The sequence below is a fragment of the Lissotriton helveticus genome, chromosome 12, assembly GCF_964261635.1.
Source record: "Lissotriton helveticus chromosome 12, aLisHel1.1, whole genome shotgun sequence".
Classification (NCBI taxonomy): Eukaryota; Metazoa; Chordata; class Amphibia; order Caudata; family Salamandridae; genus Lissotriton; species Lissotriton helveticus.
Window position 1 is genome coordinate 725375381 of NC_136073.1, and position 26176 is coordinate 725401556.

Sequence of the window (26176 nt, forward strand, 5' to 3'; positions counted from 1 at the left end):
GGTTTAAAAAGCCCTCCAGTGGGCGGTGGGCGGGCCAACAGGGAGAGCGGACCGGAAGCTCTCAGACGGTCACGCAGGGACTCCTGGGCAATGGAGTCCCTGCAACGCTCGCAGCCCCGCTGCAACCGCTATCCCAAGTCCTGCACTGTTCCTCCTCTCCTCCCTGCAACAACCAGAGTCCTGCCCCACACACAGGCGGCGAGGTTCCTTAGGGAAAGGTGAAGTCCCAATGGAGCAAGCGCCTCCAGGTAAAAGCGCTAAAAACGATTTGGTGGCCCAAGGGAAGAGTGAACACAGGGGTTTAAAAAGCCCTCCAGTGGGCGGTGGGCGGGCCAACAGGGAGAGCGGACCGGAATCTCTCAGACGGTCACGCAGGGACTCCTGGGCAATGGAGTCCCTGCAACGCTCGCAGCCCCGCTGCAACCGCTATCCCAAGTCCTGCGCTGTTCCTCCTCTCCTCCCTGCAACAACCAGAGTCCTGCCCCACACACAGGCGGCGAGGTTCCTTAGGGAAAGGTGAAGTCCCAATGGAGCAAGCGCCTCCAGGTAAAAGCGCTAAAAACGATTTGGTGTCCCACGGTGGGTTTCTTATTTTCTTGCACTTGGGGAGAACAGGGTAGCAGCTGCTGCCCCTGCCTTCCTGTTTAATAACTTTGCCCCTGCCTCTCCTTGGGAGCAGGAAGGCAGGGGTTACAAAGAAACCAACCAGGACTTTAACACCTCTGTTTCCCATGCCTGTGGTTCTGCAAGCTATGAATTTTTAGATCTAAGGAAAGCGAGGGGATACGGCTGGGAGGGGAGCTGAAATTAACATGGAGAAAAAGCGTTTTGGGGCCCCCTTTATCTCGACCCCTGCTTGACGGATCACCCCGAAACTTTCAACACAGCACATTAGTTTTCAAAATTTCGCAAAGATTCGTCAAACGGCGCCAAAGTTACTGGCATATCAAAAACGCTTTTCCTCTGGAAATTAGGTTAATATATTTATATATGCAATTAAAATTACAAAAGAAACAAGCATTTGCAATGCAATAGGTCTCGCATTATGAAAGTTTGAGCTATTGGTCTTGTAAATGACAATTTTTTTATTTATGTGTTGATTTTGAAAATAGCTAAATTATTAGCTTTGTCATCTTCAATGCCAATAGTTATAACTTTCGCACATGTGACGACTATAGCATTTGTAATGCAACATGTTTTGTATTTACGTGACTTAGATGTATTGATATTACTAATAGCAACGGCTTTTAATTTTTTAAAATAATTAATACTTAAATAAAAGTGATTGTAATTTATATTGGCAATAGCTTAAACTTTTGTAAATAACGTTTGTGAAGATTATGTTCAGTGTATTTTATTGTGATGAAAATCCAAGAACAGAAGTGAAATAACATCTTTTTGTGACATTTGTAATAAAGCTTGAAACATTGAGAGAACATAATTGAACCAGTTGTTGTTGAATGGTTGCACAGATTGATGCTGTGGTGGTGGTGCTGCTGAGTTTTCTCTGAATCTGCACTCTGAATCTGCACTCTGAATCTGCACCCACAATCTGCACCCACAATCTGCACCCACAATCTGCACCCACAATCTGCACCCACAATCTGCACCCACAGCACCCACAATCTGCACCCACAATCTGCACCACCAATCTGCACCCACAATCTGCACCCTGAATCTGCACTCTGAATCTGCACCCACAATCTGCACCCACAATCTGCACCCACAATCCGCACTCTGAATCTGCACCCTGAATCTGCACCCTGAATCTGCACCCTGAATCTGCACTCTGAATCTGCACTCTGAATCTGCACTCTGAATCTGCACCCACAATCTGCACTCTGAATCTGCACTCTGAATCTGCACCCACAATCTGCACCCACAATCTGCACCCACAATCTGCACCCACAATCTGCACCCACAATCTGCACCCACAATCTGCACTCTGAATCTGCACTCTGAATCTGCACCCACAATCTGCACCCACAATCTGCACCCACAATCTGCACCCTGAATCTGCACTCTGAATCTGCACCCACAATCTGCACCCACAATCTGCACCCACAATCTGCACTCTGAATCTGCACTCTGAATCTGCACTCTGAATCTGCACTCTGAATCTGCACCCTGAATCTGCACCCTGAATCTGCACCCTGAATCTGCACCCTGAATCTGCACTCTGAATCTGCACTCTGAATCTGCACCCACAATCTGCACCCACAATCTGCACCCACAATCTGCACCCACAATCATTGGCATTGCCAATAGGTCTCGCTTGTGGGACCTTATAAGTATTTAGTTTTGCAGCACAATATGATGAGTGGCGTTGCGTGTGTGAGTGGCGTTGCGTGTGTGAGTGGCGTTGCGTGTGTGAGTGGCGTTGCGTGTGTGAGTGGCGTTGCGTGTGTGAGTGGCGTTGCGTGTGTGAGTGGCGTGTGTGAGTGGCATTGCGTGTGTGAGTGGCGTTGCGTGTGAGTGGCGTTGCGTGTGTGAGTGGCGTTGCGTGTGTGAGTGGCGTTGCGTGTGTGAGTGGCGTTGCATGTGTGAGTGGCGTTGCGTGTGTGAGTGGTGTTGCGTGTGTGAGTGGCGTTGCGTGTGTGAGTGGGGTTGCGTGGGTGAGTGGGGTTGCGTGGGTGAGTGGGGTTGCGTGGGTGAGTGGCGTTGCGTGTGTGAGTGGCGTTGCGTTTGTGAGTGGCGTTGCGTGTGTGAGTGGCGTTGCGTGTGTGAGTGGCGTTGGGCGTGTGAGTGGCGTTGCGCGTGTGAGTGGCGTTGCGCGTGTGAGTGGCGTTGCGCGTGTGAGTGGCGTTGCGCGTGTGAGTGGCGTTGCACGTGTGAGTGGCGTTGCGCGTGTGAGTGGCGTTGCGCGTGTGAGTGGCGTTGCGTGGGTGAGTGGCGTTGCGTGTGTGAGTGGCGTTGCGTGTGTGAGTGGCGTTGCGTGTGTGAGTGGCGTTGCGTGTGTGAGTGGCGTTGCGTGTGTGAGTGGCGTTGCGTGTGTGAGTGGCGTTGCGTGTGTGAGTGGCGTTGCGTGTGTGAGTGGCGTTGCATGTGCGAGTGGCGTTGCGTGTGCGAGTGGCGTTGCGTGTGCGAGTGGCGTTGCGTGTGCGAGTGGCGTTGCGTGTGTGAGTGGCGTTGCGTGTGTGAGTGGCGTGTGTGAGTGGCGTTGCGTGTGTGAGTGGCATTGCGTGTGTGAGTGGCGTTGCATCGATGAGTGGGGTTGCGTCGATGAGTGGGGTTGCGTGGATGAGTTGCGTTGCGTGTGTGAATTGCTGGTTGGGGGAGTGGGGGGGTGGGCGGGGGAGCAGCAGGCAGATGCGAGTGGAGCGCGCGCTGGAGAGGGAGGGGGTGGGAGGACTAGGCAGCGGGAGAGAGGGAGAAAGGAGCGCGAGGGAGGCGTTTTTAGATACATGAAGCCAAAATTACAAGTGAGCATGTTACAAAAGCAAACGTTACGTTACATGAGACAATAGTGACAGTTGTGCAAGTATCAAGAGCAACAAAATACAAGAGGTAGCAAACGATATGCAATAGCATATCTGAGGGAACACGGCCTGGGGGAAGTTGGCTGGGGAGGGGGAGGAGAAATGAAAGGAAGGCTGTGTTTGCGGGGAGAGAGAGGGGAGGTGCTGGTGTGGGCGGGGCGAGGTGCTGGTGTGGGAGGAGTGCTGCTACGGCAAGGCTGTGTTTGCGGGGAGAGAGAGGGGAGGTGCTGGTGTGGGAGGGGGGAGTTGCTGGTGTGGGAGGAGTGCTGCTAGGGGAGGAGAAGCCCTGGCCGTGAATGCTCGTGCATGTTCACGTGAACTGCAAGAAAACGCCGGGCTGAAACCCCTTAGTTTGAAGAGGATTTTGCCGACATGAATTCGATCCTATCCATTCCTACGGAATGGGACAGGCTCGACCTAAAAACACTGTAAATGTAATAAGTTCTCTTTTGAAGTTCTCTAATACTAGGTTTGTGTTTAAAAAAAAAGTGGGAAAAAGGGCTGGATTAAGCTCTAACTGTCCAGCCTGGGGTCTCCGTCGAGTTGTATCGACCCTTTCACAGTTTCTGATGCTGACTGAGCTTTTACCCCCCTCAATATCATATGTACCCTCTGTCCATGCCAAGCGCTGTAGACTCACGCTTCACTCCCTGCCACTCCGAGAGTTATACACAGTGTTGATTCTGTCGGATGCATTTACAATAGAGATGATTGTAGTTTCTATGAAGATTCCTGGAAAGGGTTCTCCTCTTCGTCAATTGATGGAAGTACAAGACACGTATTTTGAGAAAGCTCACTGAGTGACACTGTGTTTGACAACAGTTGAAGCAGTAACAATAAGACGTTTTCTACAACACAGAATAAGTGCAGTAGCACAGTGCTGATGGGAGGTTAACAGGTGATAGATAAATAACTAATGGTTGAAGCAAATTCGCTCGTACATACAGGAAATCAATTCAATTTCACATAGTATTGCCAGTTTCATCAGTATAAAATCAAAGCATTAAACAGAAATATCATCAATGTTTCGTTTCATTTAGTATTGGTTTTGAGGGAAGCAGGTCTTCATCAGGGCAAGATTAGTGGGAACACCCTCTTGAAGGAATCCAACAAATTGTGCCTGTACACATTGTGTCACAAAGGGACACCCCCATATGGAAAAACCAGAGTTTAAAACTTCTAGTTATGCAGTAGTGGGAATTGTCTGATTATTAAAACTCCAAATTAGTCTATAATGGGAAATAAATGTGTGTTGAACTCCAGGATAGTTCTGTGCTTGCCTTGAAACAGCATGAAGAGCCGCATAAGACCACTTTCTAGAAATTTCAATTAATATATCTGACAGAATCAACATTGTTCATAACTATACTAAATGCCCTAATTCTGAGGAAGAAAGGGATACCCATTATTGTAACAATAGGTTTCCTTCCACGCTTGGGAGCAGCAAAGCACTACTTTGTATAAGCAGCTTTACATCGGTGTTTAAATATCTGGATTTGTAACATATCAAAATATATAAGTCTAAGATTCGAAATCCACTGCTATTCTGTATATCTGACTGCTTTAACCTTTGATGCTCTTCCAATATTCTAGTTCTAGCGCAAATCGCTCTAACACCTTTGGGTAAAGTCTGCTCTATATTAAACCCCATAAATAAACATATAGTGTCCAATCAAGGACTGCACGAGCAGCTGGTGGTGGATCGTAAAGGGGGCTTACAGTGAACAGTATTTTATGGCTCTAAATGTGATTTGCTGTGATCTACACGGCTCTGGCAGATACACCATTTACATCAAAGGCCACCAGTTTTCTGTACTTCTGGCCATGGCTCTAGGAGCAGCTACTCTTGCGAGCAGTAAAACTAAACGGCTACTACACCCCCTGCAGCAGCTGACGTGTTACTGACTTAGCCCCAGCCAAGCAGCCCTTGATAGACCTCTCTAATCAAAAAATAATCAGATTTCACTCTAGGCCTGTCTGCGTCCACGAGATGATGAATATGTGTTGCTAATGGTCTGTTCTTTTCCCTTTGTTTCCAGCATGCAATGTCACCATCCACAATCGCTGCAAGGACACTCTGGCCAACTGTACCAAGGTCAAACAGAAGGTGAGAGGCTGCGGCATGCAGAGACGTGATGACGATGTGAACAATGCTTGGTCCTGTGACAGTCAATATTCACTTAGAAGAGGTTTGATTAAAGTGGACATGGAAAGGTGTCTTTTCCTAGGTGTCTTTTCCTAGAAATTCAGGTTGCAGGGCCAGAGCTCAGAGTACCTAAAATGTTCACTTGTTTTCTGGAGCATCCTCCTGTCCCGTGGTCCAGAGCACAAGCTGAGATATTATTTACATCATATAAACAACCAAGTCAATGTCGAGCCCTCCCCAGGAGCTCCCTTCCCTCTGTGTTGACCCTTCACACCATTGTTGTGCTAATCTTCTTAAAAACACAAGAATAGTCCAAGTACTTCAGTAGTAAAAAAATAAAAAGGTTTTCCGGCAGGACAAGACATATACCTGCAGCTGTGCATTATTTATGTTTATTCATTAATTGGTGTACCTAATTTCATAGGATGCTTTCGACTGTGGTACCCGTGAGTACAGCACACTATGCCACTGCATGCATCTCCCACATATGCAAGACCACTGACAATACTAAAGTCCCCTCCCCTGATGACGATTTTCCAGTGTAACTAATGATTTCCTGCACGTGTACACAATTCACTATGTGCCCAAAATTTGCTAATTTCAGTCACATTTGTCTTTTAGTTCATGATTATGAAAAGTACCAGGTAATGATACTCTAAAATCTTAGCATTTTATAGATGATCATTTTGCCCAGGTAGGGCAACATCTCAAGTGCACTGAGGAGGGGAGACGGGGGCCGAAAAAAGATAACTCAACCTAGTTAAATGAAAGTAATTCCGACAGGGTGGAAAGAATGACTTGTTCTTTGTCATGATTTTTTCTGAGTGTTTATGGAAATCCGTGTTTACATCCGTGTTCTCTATTTATTTCAAAAGAGTACAGTGTTGAGATTAATTCTGCACATTTGGTATCTTTTAAAGCTCTGGTGTTCGAATCTTACATAATAAAAATGTCATACATAATACTATTCTGCATGAATCTCACATAATAAGCCTGTCGTGTATAATACTGTTCTGCAGTTTCTTGTAAAATAGATGCTTGCTTAGGCCCTATAATATGAAAACAGTTACAACATAAATCCGTAAAACAGCTTTAAAGCCTTTGATATTCTCAGATTTAATAGGCACAGTTTTTTTAGGTCGAGCCTGGCCAGCGCAGGCGCTACTCTGAGAGGCATGCTGTGTTCAGGTATGGCTTGAAGCTCTGCCCATTTTCTGTCCATCTATTCAATTGGCTCCTGTTACTGTTGTTTCTAAATTGTTGTTTTTAATTCATGAATAAGCGTAGTAGTCCCTCCTTAGTACTGCCTTGTCTGCATTTGTATCCTCCCATGAGAACTGGACTTTTTATTTACGTTGTTACACTGCCTGTTTTATCTACAGTCTGTGAGCACTATTTTCTTTAATGATTTTCCTCTATTGCAGGCACGATGTGCTTTCCTGCAAGGGTGCCCACTTTGCCTCTGGGCGCCGCGTTATAGTTTCAGCACGGCGCCCACTTTTACATTTTTATTAACAATAATGCCAACTCGAAAAACAAATGCTTTTTTTTGTAAACGTGCCCCATACCGTATTTTCACTTAAATGGCGACCGCTCCCCTTTCTTTAGACAAGCTGCATCTAAAGAAAGTGGTGTGGCCGCCATTAAAGTGATAGCGCAGCATTGGGCGCTTTTACAAATAAAATACATTTGTTTGTCAACTCGACAAGCAAATGTCAAGTAGTCACTCATGCTGTTCAACCTAAGCACAGGAGTGGAGGCGGTAGAATGCACCTAAACAACCAGTTGCATTAAGTCGGAGACACCCCCCCCCCCCCCCCCCGGGCTTATCAAGGATGCGATTGGCAAAGACCTCAGCAGTGAAACCAAAGTCCACTCCATGCATCTAATCAGCAATAGATCTCTGACAGCTGTGTTGTCAAAATCCAGATCTAACCACATCACAAAAATATAATGAGCTTAAATAATGAAGTAAAGTTTATATTGTGTACAGATTCTTAATTTTTCCTTTAGGGTTACTCGCCCCAGAAGTGTGCTTTCCATAAGGGTGCCATTACAGTGGTGCCAAGTGTCTTCGTTCTGTGTCCATGTGGTCCACGTGCCACAAGAGGGTCCATAGCCAGACTGGTTGAAGTCAGGCCGTGACCCTTTTTACTGTGGGACACTCACTACAGGTCAGTATCTGCTGAAGTGACCATGCAACCACTTTGCAGGTGTGGGGATGAGGTCAGGGCATGTGGTAGGCAAGTGGTGACATGAGAGATCTAGTGCATTGTGCCTTACATGCATATGGTTTTTAGCTCATCGCATGCGATGTGTGCAAAACCATCTTTCAACGTTTTGTTAAGTTAATTGATGAAGAAATCGCAGACACAGGAAGGGATGCCACCCAAGGAATATGGTTGGTGACAGGAGTTGCCACCTTGTAAGGATTCTTTGTGCATTCTGGAGAATTCATGCATCATGTTCCGCTGTTGCAGCTTGTAGTGTTAAATGCACACATGTGCAACCAAAATGGACGCTGGACTGTAGAACTTTGAAACGTGCTGGGTCATAGCTCTCATGCACTCCTGCAGATGCCCAGAGATGACCAGTGGCACTGTTGGGAGACTAGACTGTGCAGTGACCGTTTACCCTGGAACGCGAGGCAGAAGGGTGGCAGTGCTGGGTGCAGATTTTAAGTGGTATGATGGCGTTTAATGCAAGAACTCAGTGGAGAGGATAGAGAGTTGAGGAAATGGAAGGTGCTGTGTAATCTGTACAGACTTGTGGTTGTTTGGTCTTTGCCAATAGCACCCAAGAGCTGGGAATCCTTCTGTCTCCCTCCTGAGGAAATGGGTCAGATTTTAGAAGTCCTGCTAGGTGTCCTACTGAGAAAAAAGGCTTGTGTTCCAGGAATCCTTCTAAATGTTCTGCTCAGGAAATGGGCTACGTCCTAAGAATGCTTCTACCTGTCCTAATAAGGAAGTCGGCGTAGGTTTTAGGAATAATTGTACCTTTCCTACTGAAGAAATGCGCTCGGGTTCTATGAATCCATCTGTCCGCCTTCTAGGGAAATTGGTTTGGGTTCTAGCAATCTTTCCATCCATAAGACTTAGGAAATGGGTTCAGATTTTAGGAATCCTTCTATCCATCCTGCTAAAGACCTGAGTTCTCGGTCAAGGAATAAGTCTGTCCGTTCTCCTAAGAAAACGGGGCTCGGGTTCTAGAAATACTTCTCTCCTTGCTACTAAGGAAATGAGTTCACTTTCTAGGAATGCATCTGCCCATCATTTTAAGCAAATGTGTGTGTGTCCTAGGAAACCTTGTATCCGTCCTACACAGATGAGCTCTGCTTTTAGGAATCCATCCGTCCATTCTGTTAAGAAATGGGGCTCGTGTTCTAGGTTGGCCTGAGTAAATAACTTTGCTAAAAGCAGAAAAAGACAACAACAACCGAGATCCTATGATAGCAATGAAAAACTTGCAGGCAGGAAAATAAAGGTAGAACAAGCATTTACAATGCAATGGTTTTGCCTTTGTTAAAGTTAGAGCTATTGGCATTGCTCTTGACATTATTTTTATTTATGTTTTTTTTTAAAATAAATAAATGGCATTGTCATTTACAATGCCACTAGCTTTATCTCTCGCAAATGACACACACAAACACACACAGAGCCCCCCCCACACACACACAGCCACACAGAGCCCCCCACACACACAGCCACACAGAGCCCCCCACACACACAGCCACACAAAGCCCCCCACACACACAGCCACACAAAGCTCTGCACACACACACCCACACAGAGCCTTCCACAGACACCCACACAGCACAAGCAGGCAACAGGGGCACACGGAGGCACAAGCAGGCAACAGGGGCACACGGAGGCACAAGCAGGCAACAGGGGCACACGGAAGCACAAGCAGGCAACTGGGGCACACGGACGCACAAGCAGGCAACAGGGGCACACGGAAGCACAAGCAGGCAACAGGGGCACGAAAACAGAGGCACAAGCAGGCAACAGGGGCACACGGAGGCACAAGCAGGCAACAGGGGCACACGGAGGCACAAGCAGGCAACAGGGGCACACGGAGGCACAAGTCTGTCAGACCGGAAATGCAGGAGGCTCCCGTGGACATCCGAGGGCCGATGCAGCTACCCAATGTTGCATCCACAGAAGTTTTTTAAAAGAAAGTGTGCGGACTGCTTTGTATGTGCATGTATGCTCGGGCTTGTGTGTGTGCGCGCACATGAGAATATGAGTATTGACGAGCCCAAGGCATAAGGTTTTTGGCGCATGCGCACTACGTGCGCATCGCCAGTCAAAACCTAAAAACTAGATATTGTATTAACATAATTTTCGTGTGGGGTTCTGCATACATTGCACATTACATCGCGTGGAATATGAATCGTTTGAACCAGGGAACGCAAAAGGGCTGTACGTTAGAATCATATATTCATTTAGTTAAAGCCCACCGGCCCATTTTCTTTACATTAGTACATTTAGTTGTGTTTATATGTAACCTCTTTTGGAATGTGGGTTCGTTCCACCTGGGCTGTTTGACAAGTTTTCTAGAAAAAGAACGTGCCCAATGCACTTCACGGTCATCAGTGTACACATTTTATTTGAACATTATCCAAATACCCTTATTCCGGGGCAGTCCGGAAGCAGCCGTTCATTGAGACTTGTTGATGCAGCTGGTGATAGGCGGGGAACGGAGGCGACGCCATTTTGTTCCGGGGTGTCACATCCCGCAGAACCTTAACCTCTCACATGAGAAGTGAAACATCTTATTTGGAAAGTGCCTGCGATCTTTTATTTATTTTATTTCTGAAGACACTACATTGAAGACGTGGAATCCGTCCAGCTCATCCATGTTTATATATCCAGCCAAAAACATCAGCACCTGTTGGAGCTGCCAGAGGGGCTGCCTAAAACACATTCAAATTATTGATTATTTGTAACTGCGAGTAATTTAAGTTTTAACTAACCAATGCATGTGATTCGATATGATTATGTCCATTATTTCACATGGAACATGTGGTCGCACGAAAAAAATGAATGTTTTTAGATCCTGAGTGAAGTGTGACACAATGACTTCAAGGGCGCGTCTTAAACGAGGTCGGCGTGCAGGAGGCGCCAAAAGGACGTCAGCCTCTGATTTCATCCAGAAAATCTTTTTTCCGGTTATTTGTCAGTGTACTAAGCATGTTTTGGCCACCATAACCCACGGTTGAAAACTGATCCTATGATTGTATTTGGAACTTGCTCCTAGAGGCGGTTGAATTGGACCTTGTGTTCTAACTAGGGGCCTTATGAGGATCTTAACTGCGCACTTGACTTGGTGGGACACACGCGTGTCCAAAATGCCCGCCTCTGCCCTCAGCTCCCACAGACAGGTAGCTCTGCTGTCCGGTGCCCATGCGCCATAGGAGGGATTGGAATTATTTGTTTTGTGCCAATAGGGGCTGCTGGTCTGACCGGCTGCCGTTATATTCACATTCCTGCTCCGGCCCCTCTTCCTCTGCTGTCATCGGCGGGCACACCCGCAGGTCCCAGTCATGCCCTTTTATTATCTATTACAACTAATTCTAACTCCTCGTGCCCTTTTCAGCAGCAGATGCGGCTCCTTACCCAAAGCCCCCACCCTTCACCCCACACTCATCCGGCAGAGCCCTTTTTTCCCAAACGGAGGGGGGGGGGGGCGTACTGTCAGCAGGAAATGTTCGCTTCACATTATCTTGGCTGGTGTACATTTTCGCCTCTCCCCCTCCCCCCAGGCCGGGGGCTCGCCTGTCTCAGCCCTTCTGACAGCCAGAGAGGTTCGGCCATCTCGATAATATCATCCCGGGGAGCGAAAGTCAATACAGTGACAGCAGATATGACTGCCGACATTCCAATTACAGCACCTCTCTCGCCTACATACAGAGAGGGGTGCTCCGACCTGCCCCCCAATTCACCCCTGGAATTGATTGCTATGAACGGATTTATAACGGGGAGTCGGTGAGTATTCCCGAACCTCTGATCTGGGCTAGCAGCTCGAAGCTGCATGCAGCCACATGCAGCACTGTAGCATCAAGAAAACTTGTGCATGTTATACTTGGTTTCCTTCAGAAATCTTCGAGTATTAGTGCACATTTGTAGGGTTGCCTGCCAATATAAGTGGGGTTGCCGAAGATCGTTTTGCTGCCATGGGACGGAACAAATAAAAGGCTCTATAGCTCAGTGGGTTGAGCGTTTCCTGATCAGATGGTTATGTAATCTTTAAAGTAGCGCGTGAAAGATGATGTCAAGCCTTGGCTGCAAGGCGTCAAAAATGATGTCTTTTTACTTTATATAACAATTACTTATTCGCAAATAGTCAAATTGCAGTGTTTTTGGCGCTATATCATCAGTCAGTGCAATACCGCCCCCCTCCCCTCTCCACCCAAGGGGGTATGCTTTTCTTTCTTTTTATCTATTTAACTGCTCATTGGTGAGCATGTTCTCTTTTTGAAGATTCTATTGTAGCGCCTAAGAGCCTATCCGCTCCACGGCAAAAACGAGGCCGAAGGAGTGGTGAAAAAAAAAATCAAAGTTTGTAATGGAGTGTGAGCGTGGCTGATGCCTGACGACTAAATGACGCGTTTTGCTGCTGGTCCTCGGATCGCGGGTGATAAGACGCACTCTCTCCCTTGACTGCACTCTCGTTTTAATGTCAAAAGCGGTAAAGCGTCTATCCTGAAATGTTGAAATATTAATCCCGCCGAACCGAGGCCGCTGCACTGGGGAGGCGGAGAGAGGCTCGGACTCGAGGGGTGGGTAACACGGCTATGGTGGAGGGGGCGATAGGCTGCTGGCGAACGAGGCCCTGCCCCTCCATGGGTGTTCAGACACCATCACTGACACTAATGACACCGAGGGACACCCCCAGCGCAGAGGCCTACAAGGCGCCCGCCTGGCTCCTTTATACCCAATTACACTGCGGTCTCCAAGGTTCCGTACGTAGAGTAGCGGCTTGAATACCGTCCAACACTGTAAGAACCTTGTATTGCCTGAATAACGTCCTGCATCGTAAGAACCTTTGGGGCGGCATCTCGAATGCGGAGTAAAAAGGTTCGAAAAGCGCACGTGCGTGTTTGTATAAAATGTGCAAAGGACAATGAGGCGTGGGCACGGAGGGCTGCGAGCAGAGCGAGGAATGAGGGAGCAGCGTCTGGCAGGCAGGGTGACCATGCCGGACCAGATTCGGGGGCGTTCCCGGCTTTTGGCTGACGTCGCGTGACGTAGCCAAAAGCCAAAAATTCTCGGGAACGCCCCCGAATCTGGTCCGAGATTGACGGACGCCCCCTCCTCCCAATGGCTAGTCTCCATTTATGGAGCTAGCCAATGAGAGGAGGGGGCGTAGACCCGACTCCAAACACAGCTCATAAGATTTTTTCCTAGCGCATGCGTACTTCGTACGCATGCATCGCTAGTCAAAACCTAAAAAGGAGGCACCTACAAGGGAATGGTATCGCATAGTCCAGGTCTCCCAACATACTCTACTGTGGCGGGACAGAAGCTGGCAGATTCCAGCCCGTGAATCTTGCACTGAAGTTCATGGTGATCACCAAAGATCTCATCTCCATGGATGCTGTCCTCAGCCTGACAGCTCATGGCCTATCAGCAGCAGGGAAGACCTGACTGGGAGGCGGTCAAAGATGGCGCTGATGTAGGGATGTGGTGGTTCTATATTAATTTATTTAGTTGTGCCTGGTGGCTTGATTTGTATCATTTCTCCTTTTTCAGGTGCAGAAAGCAGCGCTTCAAAAGAACAACTCTGCGCTTCAAAACGTGTCTCTGCGGAACAAAAGTGAGTAAGCATCGCATTGAGTGGGATTTTGTTGGATTCGTGGAAAGACCTACTATATTTCACAGCAGGGCACAGAAAGGGTGTCACAGCATGCCAACTTTGTGTTTCCCTTTTGTTTTATATTGCTAGCGTAGATCCAAGCCCTCTGGGACCGTGTTTTTGGTAGGGCAAGCATCTGGTGGCAAAAATGTGGACGAGAAAGAAAAGCACACTTGCCAGTTGCCACAAAGACCCACTTTTAGAGTATTTTTGGATTACAAATGAGGCTGAAGTGTGAGTTTCCACCTGAATCCGTATCCTACAATTAGTGGTATTACTGCAACCAAGGTTTCCGAAAAGCTCATTTTGTCAGGTGATGGAATATGTTCAAACAAAACATCCTGATTGTGGGAATTACATTCAAACATCATGTGTAAACCTCAAGTTCCTCAGTTATTCCACGTTCTATACAGTCATCTGGTAATAGTTCACCCAGAAAAACTGATATTGGGGAGTACAATAAATTTCCGGGTATGGTATTCGCCAATCTGTAGTTTCACAGAGCAGTGCTGGGAGCCATTTTATGCCGCTGAGGCTACTGTAGCCTCTCTGGTCTTCAGTGGCACTCTTCAGACTGGTTTCCTTCTTATTTGTAATTGCGAGAGTCCTTTCTGTTCAGTGGCACTGGGATTTGGTTTTTGGTTTATGGCATGTTCATAAAGAAAAGCACCTTTGCACATGGGCATCCGCAGAAATTTTTCCAGGGGGGGCTAACCTGGCAAACGAAGGGACGCAGCTAATGTTAATCAATAGGGCCGGGGCTAAAATGGCAGACAATCAGGATCGGGTAATGCACAGGCCAAGCTGATAAAAAAAAGTGGTGAATTCTGCATTTGAAACTGGTCGAATTTAGTTGCGTGCACTGCATCCCCAAATGCGATACAGTGCACGCAACAAAATTTGTTTTATTTATTTATATGTTTACTTACCTGTAAAGCTCCGTAATCCATAGATTACTACCCCCCACCCTGCCCCTCCCCCTCCCGACGTCACCGCCCGGCAGCTACTCCCACTACAGACCGCGGCTGCATCCATGTCCATATTCATCCATTTACAAACCTATCCATCACGTTTCCTTCCATCCATCATTTCACTCATCCATCCCTCAATCCACCCTTTTACTCATCCATCATCCATCCATACTTTCATCCTATCCATCCATACACTCATCCATCCACTCTTCCACCCATCCATCCATTAACTCATCCATCCAGCCACTCACCCGTTCACTCATCCATTTACCCACCCCCATCCTCTTTCAATTCCCCTTTCACTTAGCCATCCATCCTTCCATCCACCCACCCATCCAGCTACTCATCCACTCATGAATCCATCCATTGAACCTATCATTCATCCATCCTTTCACTCCTTCAGTCATCTATCCATACTTTTCTCCATCTACCCGCCCTTTCACTCACTCATACAGACTTAAATCCCTCCTTTCACTCATCCGTCCATCCATTCACCCTTTCACTTATCAATTCATCAATCCACCCTTTCACTTATCAATTCATCAATCCATCCACCCATTCACTCGCCCGTCATCCACCCTTTCACTCATCCATCCATCCATCATTTCACTCCTCTATCCAGCCATCCATCCACCCATCCCTTCACTAACTTACTCACCCACCTTTTTACATTAATTATGAGACCCATCAAGAACTCCACCTTCACTGTAGTTCCTAAAGCAAAGGGTGGGCTGGAGCAGGGTTCACTATGCCCCTGCACAAAGGCAATCTGAAAAAGTGGAAGGCATGAGTCATGCATGATGCACAGTGCCTTGACGTGTGGCGACTGTGACATGGTGTTGTTTCCAGAGCTTTAAGTGGGATGAAAAAAGTAGGGGGGGTCTCTCCAAAAGGGTGTTTGATGTGATAAAATGCGTGGCTCAAAACACATAAGCTACAAATCTGTGCTTAATATAATGTGCCGCCTGACTGGTATTTTTGTTGCTTCTGTCATTGCATCCAGATATATAATACAACAAGTAACGTTACACTTAGAACAAGTAACGTTACACCTACAACAAGCCAGAACTATTGGCTTTGTCTATGGTTGTTAGTTGCATAAAATCAAAAGCAGCAACTATGGCTGCTATACTATAACTATAATCCTTTCCATTCAACTTCTTTCACCACCTTCCTTTGGCTAACTGGATTCTCACCTAGCAGCAGCATGGGCGTTTTTGCACTTGCAGGTGACAGAATGCCCTGCCCTGGACTGAGGCTGGAGGAGGCCACCACATGCTGTGCCAGCCCAGACTGACCGATTGTCATTCTGTATGGGGCAATCAGCCCCACACAGAATGACAATGGGCGGGATGGGGCTGCTCTTGTGCTCAGATGAGTGCGAGGGGCCCCATCAGGGAGCTGAGGCCTTTTGCAGGGGAACAGCTCTGTTCCCCTGCAAAGCCTAAATTTAAGGACAAAACATGATGTTGTGCCTTAGGACGAGCCCCCGTCAGGCCTCCCTCTGGGATGCATTTGTGCACATGGGCGTGCGTAGGGGGGCAAGGAAAGGCGCTCCATGGGGGGGGGGCAAGTGCCCCTCCTTCTAACCCCCCCCCCCCTGCTGACGCCCATGCCTTTGCATACATTTTCCTATGAGTGCTTCAAGGTCTTAACTCTGGTACCTCCATGAAGTATGTTTTTTGGAGCACCCAATTGCTGCTTCAAGCAGTTGATCCCTGTCATCATGGAAGGCCTAAACTCTGCCTTGCCTGTAAATACTTTGAAGGTCTTAGGAGGGTGCAGGCAGGGCAAGGAAGGATTGGTACATGTCGGTCACGATGAGGCATCTTGAATAATTCCAATCTGAGCTCACACTTTAGTTTATTGATTCTGGAGATTTCTCACCAGAGCTTTGGCCACCTGTAACATTTTACAGCAAAACCCGGGGCTCCCCTTCCCAATGCTTTTCACTACTAAACTAATTAATGCAGTTAACTGGTTAGAGAGGAGTCGGTTCCCACAAAGCTCGGGTACGCCATCTTCACCTCATGCCTCATGAGCATAACCGGGCCTCTAGTGTGCTGGGTTAAATCCTTCTTGATCAACCTTCCTGTCTTAACCAGTGAAGATATTTCTGCACCTTCCCCAGTTTTTGTGATCACCCGTGCCACGACCCAGGATTGGGCCGTCTGCAATCCTGTTTTACACCAACCTGTCTACACTTCGCTAGATTGCTGCTCGTTGTCAACAATGATCTAATCTGTGCCTGATGCTACAGCATACAGGATGACTAGGGCCAAAAAGTAGGCAGTCAAAATCAGTTTCAGAACTGGATGCAAGCCAACCTCAGTCCTTAAAAAAATCCATCAGTGTTCCTACTGGCCCAGAGCATCAATACTCTATCATTTCAAGTGGGTAGCGACTATGGGCAACACTACCATCACACCCTCTGCATGGAATGTGAGCGTTCCTTCCAACAATGATCTTTCATTGGTCCATCTTGTCCGCGCGGCCCTGTGCTCTGCTTTCCATCCCTCACAGCTTCTCCAGAGGATCCTAAAGAAACAGACGATCGTGCACCTCCCGACAATGGGGATGGACAGTCTCACCTATTGTAGTGCATTCTAGGACCTTCATACCAAAATGACCTCAGACTGCAGCACATCACCGATATGTAGCCCACATGATATCTTGATAAAAACCTTCACGTCAGCGGTCATGATGTCTGCCTCAGTTGGCAATTACAGAGTGAGCGAAGGTCAGTGGACTCAGTCTACCCAGCAAGTCTTTACATGAGCACACCCCAGACGACTCAAAACTGTCCCATCTCTGTCAGCCTATCGAATGCCAGTGGTCAGCTGGGCAGAAAATCCAGAAAAGTATACCTTATTGACCCTGCAGTAGTAGAGAGTGAGACACCAATAGTCCATCTCGCTAGTGCTTCCCCAAAGGCATATCTGTTCTGAAACAGACTACAGTAGGTGCAGTTGAAGCCGTCATTATTCCTCGGTGTGCAGATTTTAACGGCTGTTTGACCAGAAGACATTTTCTTCTATTCCCCGCCCCCTTAAAAAAAAAAAGGTCTCCAGCCTATCAAAATGCTCCAAAGAGACATCCAAGAGCACTATTATACACAAATCTCAAATAAAGCTACACTTTTAAACAGATGTGTGTAAAGTCCCCGGGGAAGCGGATCGGCTCGTTCTCTTCCTTCAGCTGTCTTCCTTTGCAGACGTCCTTCTCATTGTAATGAGAGGAGCCGCTGTTGGCTTGAGAACCAGAGAGTCCCGGCAGCAGTGTAGTTGTTGACTCGAGTTTTTGAATTTCTTGTTTTTGTATGGTTATTTTACAAAATATGTCCTCCTTTTTAAAGCAATGCTTAAGTTTCTGTTTTAGTGGGAGTTCCTTTAAAGCACATATGTCTAAAGCCATTCTATTGTCTGGCCCAAGAACCAGAACATTTATACTGTGAATTTATTATAGATTCACAGGCAAGGCAGTATTCCACCATCTATCGGTTATGTCCAAAGAAATATGGCTTAAAAAGAAACTTTTTTTTTGCTTATGTGTTGACCGTAGGTGGAGTCAGAGGCTGACTGTGACATCATAGTTAAGCCCATAATGCCTTCCTATGAGACTACCCTTTTCTGCAAAGTTATGCCTAGTGGGTTTCATCAGGGACCACAGCAAAGGTAGAGATTGATGTCTGCAACATAAGCCGGCGCTGCAGAAAAGTGGACCAAAGGTTTTCACAGTTTGCTGGGCATGTTGGCTCTTATTATAAATCTGGACCCCGCCATTGTTACGCTGCCAGCGCATCCAGGTCTGCAGCACCCCACTGAAGGATGACGTGTCAGTGCAGGTTTCTCCTATTTTTACTATTACCTACTGTCAGAGAATGGATAACAGGCTCCACGTGAGGTCCTTGTTGTTGAGGGGTGTCTAAAAATAGCTTTCCCCCCCTCTATAAATATTAGTCGTGCTGTCAATCTAAAAGAATGGCGTCTCTAGTGTTGGTGGAATATTTAACGTCAACACTCGGGGTAGTACTCGCTGTAATGTCATCCGTCTTCACCCAAGTTATGCCCTTCTCTAGTGTAAACTCGTTCTTTCTCGTTACTGGTACCCCTGTTATCGGTAACTCTTGGGGTGCAGAAAGCCCGACACATTTTCCAGGCTACTCATAATGAGGCTTTTATGGAGATATGTTTTTACTGAACTACAGACGCACCCTTTCAATACAGGTGAGCAACAAAAACACTCACTTCTCTTTAGAATTCAATATTGAAGAAGAGCTGCGTGTCGTTGCCAAGTTCGACAAAAGTAAGCGGTTGTCCTCCATCTTGAACAGCTGAAGAGTTCAACACCCTGTGACCCGCAACAGGCAGCCATTTTGTTTGCTGGTGTTGTGTGGACGGAAATTGAGCCTCTTGGAGATTGTAAGAGGAGCTGCAATTCTGTGTGTGGCTCGCAAACTTTGTCATAATCAAGCTGTCGCGGAGGCCCCTCCCTGCCTGGAGGCAGGGCAGCTCTCTCGCGCTGGTGACAATGCGCGGATGAATCTTAAGATGGCTGCAATTTCTTTCCATTACCAGTAGGTATTGTCATTTTTTTCATAGCGCCTGAGAAGTGGGCTTAATCTGGGCTAAAGGGTTTTGCTTTAGGACAGACTCAGATTGCATGTATTTAATTGACTCATTATGCCGGATTATATTTACAATAAATCTCGAAATAATCAAATGTGCAGCAGGCATTTGTTTGAAGAGAACAATTGGCAGATTATTGATAGTAATTTTTTATGCTACACAATGATCATTTGAGCCCTTGCTGTAATGAACAAGGTGTACACTTTCTACTCTGACCCTCTTCAGCTCTGCTCTTATTCATTACATATGCCTTTTGTAATTGTTTTATGTACGTTTCAGTATTTGTATTTCTTTATTTTTTGTTATACAGGTTTTATGCTGAGATGTGAGTTACTGGGTACTATGGCATTTATCACGTATTGCTAAATGTATAGTTTTTTTGTGATAAGGTGGACTGGTAAGAAAGTTGGAGTGCCTGTGGCGGGATTTAAAGAACAGCAGAGTTCAGAGGTGGAGCAGGTGTCCGTGGTGGACAAGGCACAAGTCAGCCATTTAAGGAGTCTGACAAATTGGCGAAGTACCCTACGGCGGTCTCTAGGTGGGCTCTGGCCCCGTGGTAGGATAGTATGGGTTGGAGGTCGGGAGCGGGGGATTGGTGGTTGATGACAACAAGGACCTTTGTTTGGGAAAGGGTGTTTGAGCTGCCGATACAAGATCCGTAGATGGGGGCTCTGTCGCAGGTGATCCTGTCCAGGGGTTCAGTGAAACATTCCGTAGCACAATGTGAGGTAATGAGGTGGAAGGCAGCGCCTTCAGCCAGGCTTCTACCTCAAAGAGAGCATCTAGTTAAAGATCTGTGATGATATGATGAACGAAGAGTGTGCATAGGCTGGGCACTGCACACTGGCCAGGGTGCGCTGACATTCGCGTGGATGAAAAGGATGCATTGAACTGGGATATCCTTGCGGTTGGAAAATATCAGATCGATGTCCGCTGAGAAGCCCTTGGGTCAGAGGGCTGTGGGTGGAGATCAGGGTTGTTCCTGAGATCGCCTAATGCCTCTGCGAGGGAGGAGCCATGTACTTTTTGCACAGGAATAGAAGGCACCGGGCGGAGTTCATGAAAAATGGCCAGACAATTCTCTGTAGGGGCAAAAGAGAATAGTGGGATGTGTCTAGTATTCACGGTGTACGGTGATGCGATAAGGAGTTTGGACTGTCGTGCGAAGACCAGGCGACCAATCACATGAAAGGCAAGTGAGGCCTCTGGTACCCTGGGGTGGTGGGTAGATTCATTCCACTTGAGGAGTCTCTACGGTGAGGTGGTTGAGGAGACCCAATGCAGAGTGATTGGAGAGGGGTCCCTATAGCACAAGTGCACTGGGTGATGTTATAAACAGATGTATGAAATGTATACCTAAATCAGCTGTGGAGAGGAGGTGAGTCCCCCCATGCAGAGGGAGAGATGTCCTCATGCAAGGGTGTAGAGTTCACTTTAATGCAGAGGTGCAGATGAGAGGTGTCCTCAATGCAGGGGTGTAGAGGGAGCAAAGTACTTACCGTCGGGTAGAGGAGACGTCATCAGTGCAGGGGTGTACATGGAGAGATGCCTCAGTCTAGGAGACTTTTAATAGGTTTGTCTATAAGTCACGGGTTTAGAGAGAGTGAAGTACTCAGTTCTGTGGTGTAGAGAGAGATATGTCCTATAGGCAGGGGTGCAGGAGGAGAGATGTCTCAGTGTAGGGGTGTAGAGAGAGAGATATTTTAGGATTAAGGTGCAGAGGCAGATGCATCAGTGTAGGGGTGCAGGAGGGATGGGTTAGTGTGTAAGGGAGAGATGTCTCAGTGTAGGGTTGTAGAGGGAGATGTCTCACTGTAGGGATTTGTTGTGGTGACAAATTGTCCTTATTCCTTTAAGGACAATTTGTCTGTCACGCGCCTGTTCTCAGGCGCTGTTTTCATTTGTATATGCCGATCATTCTGGAGCTCTCCTGCTTTTGTGAGTTTGAAAGTTGCAGCGGGAACACCAGGATGAGCGGTTGTGGGTTGTTCTTTCTCCAAGCTTAAAACCTAATAAAGGTCTTCAAACTAAACCAAGCATAAGGATCATCATTTTAACACAAGAACCCTCTTTCTACAGGATTGTAGAGGGAGATGTCTCGGTGTAGGGGTGTAGATGGAGAGATATCTTAGGGTTAAGGTGCAGAGGGAGATGTCTCAGTGTAGAGGTGCAGAAGGAGGGGTGTGTTAGGGTGCAAAGAGAGAAATCTCTCAGTGTAGGGGCACTGGGCGAGGTGTGTCCTTGATTCAGCGGTGTAGATGGAAAGAAATAATCAGTGGGTAGTATTGTCGGTGACGCTTTTCTAAGGCAGAGGTGTAGGCGGAGTACCAAAGACCCCCTGAGTACGGAGGCGGAGTTGGAAACGCGTCACTGGTGCCGAGGTGTAGGGTGTGAAATGCTTTTGATGGAGTATTCCGTCCTTCGTGGGCAGTGTCTGTTTCTTCGTGTCTGTCCAGATTGAATCTTTCGAAATGACTCTGCATGTCTCCGACCGGTCATATGAGGGGATTTCCTCTCTGCTTCGAGTCGGCTCTTGTAAGCAGGAAGCGCTAAGGCCGTCATCGGCTTTCATTGTCTGCCCACCCGTCTGGTGCGACTGAACGGCAGCCTCCGGAAACCCTGCACACTCCTGCAAAAACAGGGCCATTCTCGGCCCTTCACACCCTGAGCGTGAAGGCCAGTATGCAGTGGGATGAGGGTACTGTCCTGTATCCTGGCCCACGGCCTGCACTTTTCTTTCTCTTGTGCTTTTTAACTCACTTTACACTGGGTGCATCAAGCTAAATCCGCCTATGGTCGACACCTAAATATAGACTGTTTTTAAGATGCAATTCCAGACTGTACCACTAGATGGTGGAATAATTTTATTTATGTATTTATTTATTTTAGAGGTTTTATATAGCGCTGGCTGGACCCGGGGGTTTCAGAGCGCTTTACATTTTAGAGACAAGAAAGGTCAATAAGACAGGGGACATATATAGCATCAATGTATATAAACAACAAAAAGTCTCCGCCTGACAGATTTCAAAAAGATAAAATATGGGAAATAAGCACAATAAAAAGTGTAAGATGTGATAAATCAAAAATATCAAAAGGCACAAATTGAGAAAAAAAAAGCCGGAAAATTGCAGGGTCCGGATAGGGAGGTTAGTGGTCCGTTAGGTTGGTAAGGAAGAGAAGCGGGAGGAGCTGTTTTTTATTAGGAAGAATTTCCCTTAGAACAAACTTACATAGGAAAAGAGTAAGCTTTGCGTGCTGGTTACGTGAGCCAGTTTGGTTACTGCTTAAGATTAACGCCTTTGATACTCTGGAAAGCACAGAAGTATCCGTGCATCACTTGGAGCCATTTTGCAAAATACCTTAGACTGTATCGGGAGGACTTCCCCACTTCACTAACCCCATACACCCCTCCAGAGGGTGGTGGCAGGATCCCTTGCTACGCATGCTTTGTGTAATATGGGGCTGGCATCACAAAGGCTTACCAGCTCAACCCTAACCTTTAGGAAACATGTCTTTATGGTGTGCCCAGGATAAACCAATCTGTGCCTTAATGACGTCACGTTGCTGTGACAAGGACGGCCGCTCGAGGCGCTTGTCTCGCTTAGATCTGGGGCGGTGACCACGACTGGACACTAGGGAGGCCCGCTCAAGGGACAAACCTATCTGTGATTGGAAACCGTTCTTAAGGTCTGTTCATAGGGACGCGTCAAGGTGCCGAGCCTAGCTCAAAGCAGAGACAGCCCAAGATGGAATGGTCCTTAGGAGAAGAGACAGTGCTCTCGGACTTTGAACAAGAGGCAGTCCCAGGTGGTGTGTGCCTCGCAACACAAAGCAGAATTAGACCCAGAGAGTTCAATGAACAAGACAGTGCTGGAAACACCGTGTCCACGGAACAAGAGACAGACCTGGAAGTAGAATAAACTCCGAACAAGAGACAGTTCTAGAGAAAAGAGTGCTCTCTGAACAAGAGGGCGTCCTGGAAGGAGAATATACTCAGAACAAGACACAGTTCTAGAAGAAGGGTGCTCTCGGAAAATGATACAGTCCTGGAAGTAGGATATACTCCGAACATGAGAAAGTTCTCGAGAAAGAGTACTCTCGGAACAAGAGACAGACGTAGAAGTTGAATATTCTCTGAACATGACACACAGTTCTAGAGAAAGGGGGCTCTTGGAACCAGAGACAGTTCTGGAAGTAGAATATACTCAGAACAAGACACAGTTCTAGAAAAAGGGTGTGATCGGAAAAAGAGACAGTCCTGGAAGCAGAATATACTCTGAACACGGGATACAGTTCTAGACCAAGGGTGTTCTCGGAACAAGAGACAGACTTGGAAGTTGAATATACTCCGAACCCGACACACAGTTCTAGAGAAATGGTGCTCTCGGAACCAGAGACCGTTCTAGAAGTAGAATATACTCTGAACACAAGACACAGTTTTCGGGGTGTTTTTGGAACAAGAGACAGTCCTGGAAGTAGAATATACTCTGAACACAAGACACAGTTTTAGACCAAGGGTGTTCTCGGAACAAGAGACAGGCCTGGAAGTAGAATATACTCCGAACACGACACACAGTTCTAGAGAAAGGGGGCTCTTGGAACCAGAGACAGTTCTAGAAGTAGAATATACTCAGAACAAGACACAGTTCTAGAAAAAGGGTGTGATCGGAAAAAGAGACAGTCCTGGAAGCAGAATATACTCTGAACACGGGATACAGTTCTAGACCAAGGGTGTTCTCGGAACAAGAGACAGACTTGGAAGTTGAATATACTCCGAACCCGACACACAGTTCTAGAGAAATGGTGCTCTCGGAACCAGAGACCGTTCTAGAAGTAGAATATACTCTGAACACAAGACACAGTTTTCGGGGTGTTTTTGGAACAAGAGACAGTCCTGGAAGTAGAATATACTCTGAACACGACACACAGTTCTAGAGAAAGGGTGTTCTCGGAACAAGAGACAGTCCTGGAAGTAGATTATACTCTGAACATGAGAGACAGTTCTAGAGAAAGGGTGTTCTCGGAACAAGAGACAGACTTAGAAGTTGAATATTCTCCGAACATGACACACAGTTCTAGAGAAAGGGTGCTTTCGGAACCAGAGACAGTTCTGGAAGTAGAATATACTCAGAACAAGACACAGTTCTAGAAGAAGGGTGCTCTCGGAAAAAGAGACAGTCCTGGAAGTAGAATATACTCTGAACACGGGACACAGTTCTAGACCAAGGGTGTTCTCGGAACAAGAGACAGACTTGGAAGTTGAATATACTCCGAACACGACACACAGTTCTAGAGAAAGGGTGTTCTCGGAACAAGAGACAGTCCTGGAAGTAGAAAATACTCTAAACACAAGACACAGTTTTAGACCAAGGGTGTTCTCGGAACAAGAGACAGTCCTGGATGTAGAATATACTCTGAACACGACACACAATTCTATAGAAAGTGTGTTCTCGGAACAAGAGACAGTCCTGGAAGTAGAATATACTCTGAACACGAGACACAGTTCTAGACCAAAGGTGTTCTCGGAACAGGACACCGTCCTGGAAGTAGAATATACTCTGAACATGAGACCCAGTTCTAGAGAAAGGGTGTTCTCGGAACAAGAGACAGACTTGGAAGCTGAATATTCTCCGAACATGACACACAGTTCTAGAGAAAGGGTGTTCTCGGAACAAGAGACAGTCCTGGAAGTAGAATATACTCTGAACACGAGACACAGTTCTAGACCAAAGGTGTTCTCGGAACAGGACACCGTCCTGGAAGTAGAATATACTCTGAACATGAGACCCAGTTCTAGAGAAAGGGTGTTCTCGGAACAAGAGACAGACTTGGAAGCTGAATATTCTCCGAACATGACACACAGTTCTAGAGAAAGGGTGCTCTCAGAACTAGAGACAGTTCTGGAAGTAGAATATACTCGGAACAAGACACAGCTCTAGAAAAAGGGTGCTCTCGGAAAAAGAGACAGTCCTGGAAGTAGAATATACTCTGAACACAAGACACAGTTGTAGACCAAGGGTGTTCTCGGAACAAGAGACAGTCTTGGAAGTAGAATATACTCTGAACACGACACACAGTTCTAGAGAAAGGGTGTTTTTGGAACAAGAGACAGACCTGAAAGTTGAATATTTTCCGAACATGACACTCAGTTCTAGAGAAAGGGTGCTCTCTGAACCAGAGACCGTTCTGGAAGTAGAATATAATCAGAACAAGACACAGTTCTAGAAGAAGGGTGCGCTCGGAAAAAGAGACAGTCCTGAAAGTAGAATATGCTCTGAACACGACACACAGTTCTAGAGAAAGGGTGCTCTCGGAACCAGAGACCGTTCTGGAAGTAGAATATACTCTGAACACGAGACACAGTTTTAGACCAAGGGTGTTCTCGGAACAAGAGACCGCCCTGGAAGTAGAATATACTCTGAACACAAGACACAGTTTTAGACCAAGGGTGTTCTCGGAACAAGAGACAGGCCTGGAAGTAGAATATACTCCGAACACGACACACAGTTCTAGAGAAAGGGTGTTCTCGGAACAAGAGACATTCCTGGAAGTAGAATATACTCAGAACACGACACACAGTTCTAGAGAAAGGGTGTTTTTGGAACAAGAGACAGTCTTGGAAGGTGAATATTCTCCGAACATGACACTCAGTTCTAGAGAAAGGGTGCTCTCTGAACCAGAGACCGTTTTGGAAGTAGAATATACTCAGAACAAGACACAGTTCTAGAAGAAGGGTGCTCTCGGAAAAAGAGACAGTCCTGGAAGTAGAATATGCTCTGAACACGACACACAGTTCTAGAGAAAGGGTGCTCTCAGAACCAGAGACCGTTCTGGAAGTAGAATATACTCTGAACACAAGACACAGTTTTAGACCAAGGGTGTTCTCGGAACAAGAGACCGCCCTGGAAGTAGAATATACTCTAAACACAAGACACAGTTTTAGACCAAGGGTGTTCTCGGAACAAGAGACAGGCCTGGAAGTAGAATATACTCCGAACACGACACACAGTTCTAGAGAAAGGGTGTTCTCGGAACAAGAGACATTCCTGGAAGTAGAATATATACTCCGAACTTGAGACACAGTTCTAGAGAAAG

The 26176-nt window shown here is 46.8% G+C and overlaps 1 protein-coding gene across 8 annotated transcripts in view; it reads left to right on the plus strand.

Annotated features, from left to right (window-relative positions):
- ARHGEF2 (Rho/Rac guanine nucleotide exchange factor 2) overlaps window positions 1-26176 on the plus strand; it is an 876584-nt gene that overhangs the window by 778985 nt on the left and 71423 nt on the right. For all 8 annotated transcript variants that reach the window (XM_078668338.1, XM_078668336.1, XM_078668334.1 and 5 more), the window contains 2 exons: window positions 5519-5586; window positions 13380-13443. In XM_078668338.1, the coding sequence (XP_078524464.1) occupies window positions 5519-5586; window positions 13380-13443 (132 nt within the window). The remainder of the gene's footprint in view (window positions 1-5518; window positions 5587-13379; window positions 13444-26176) is intronic.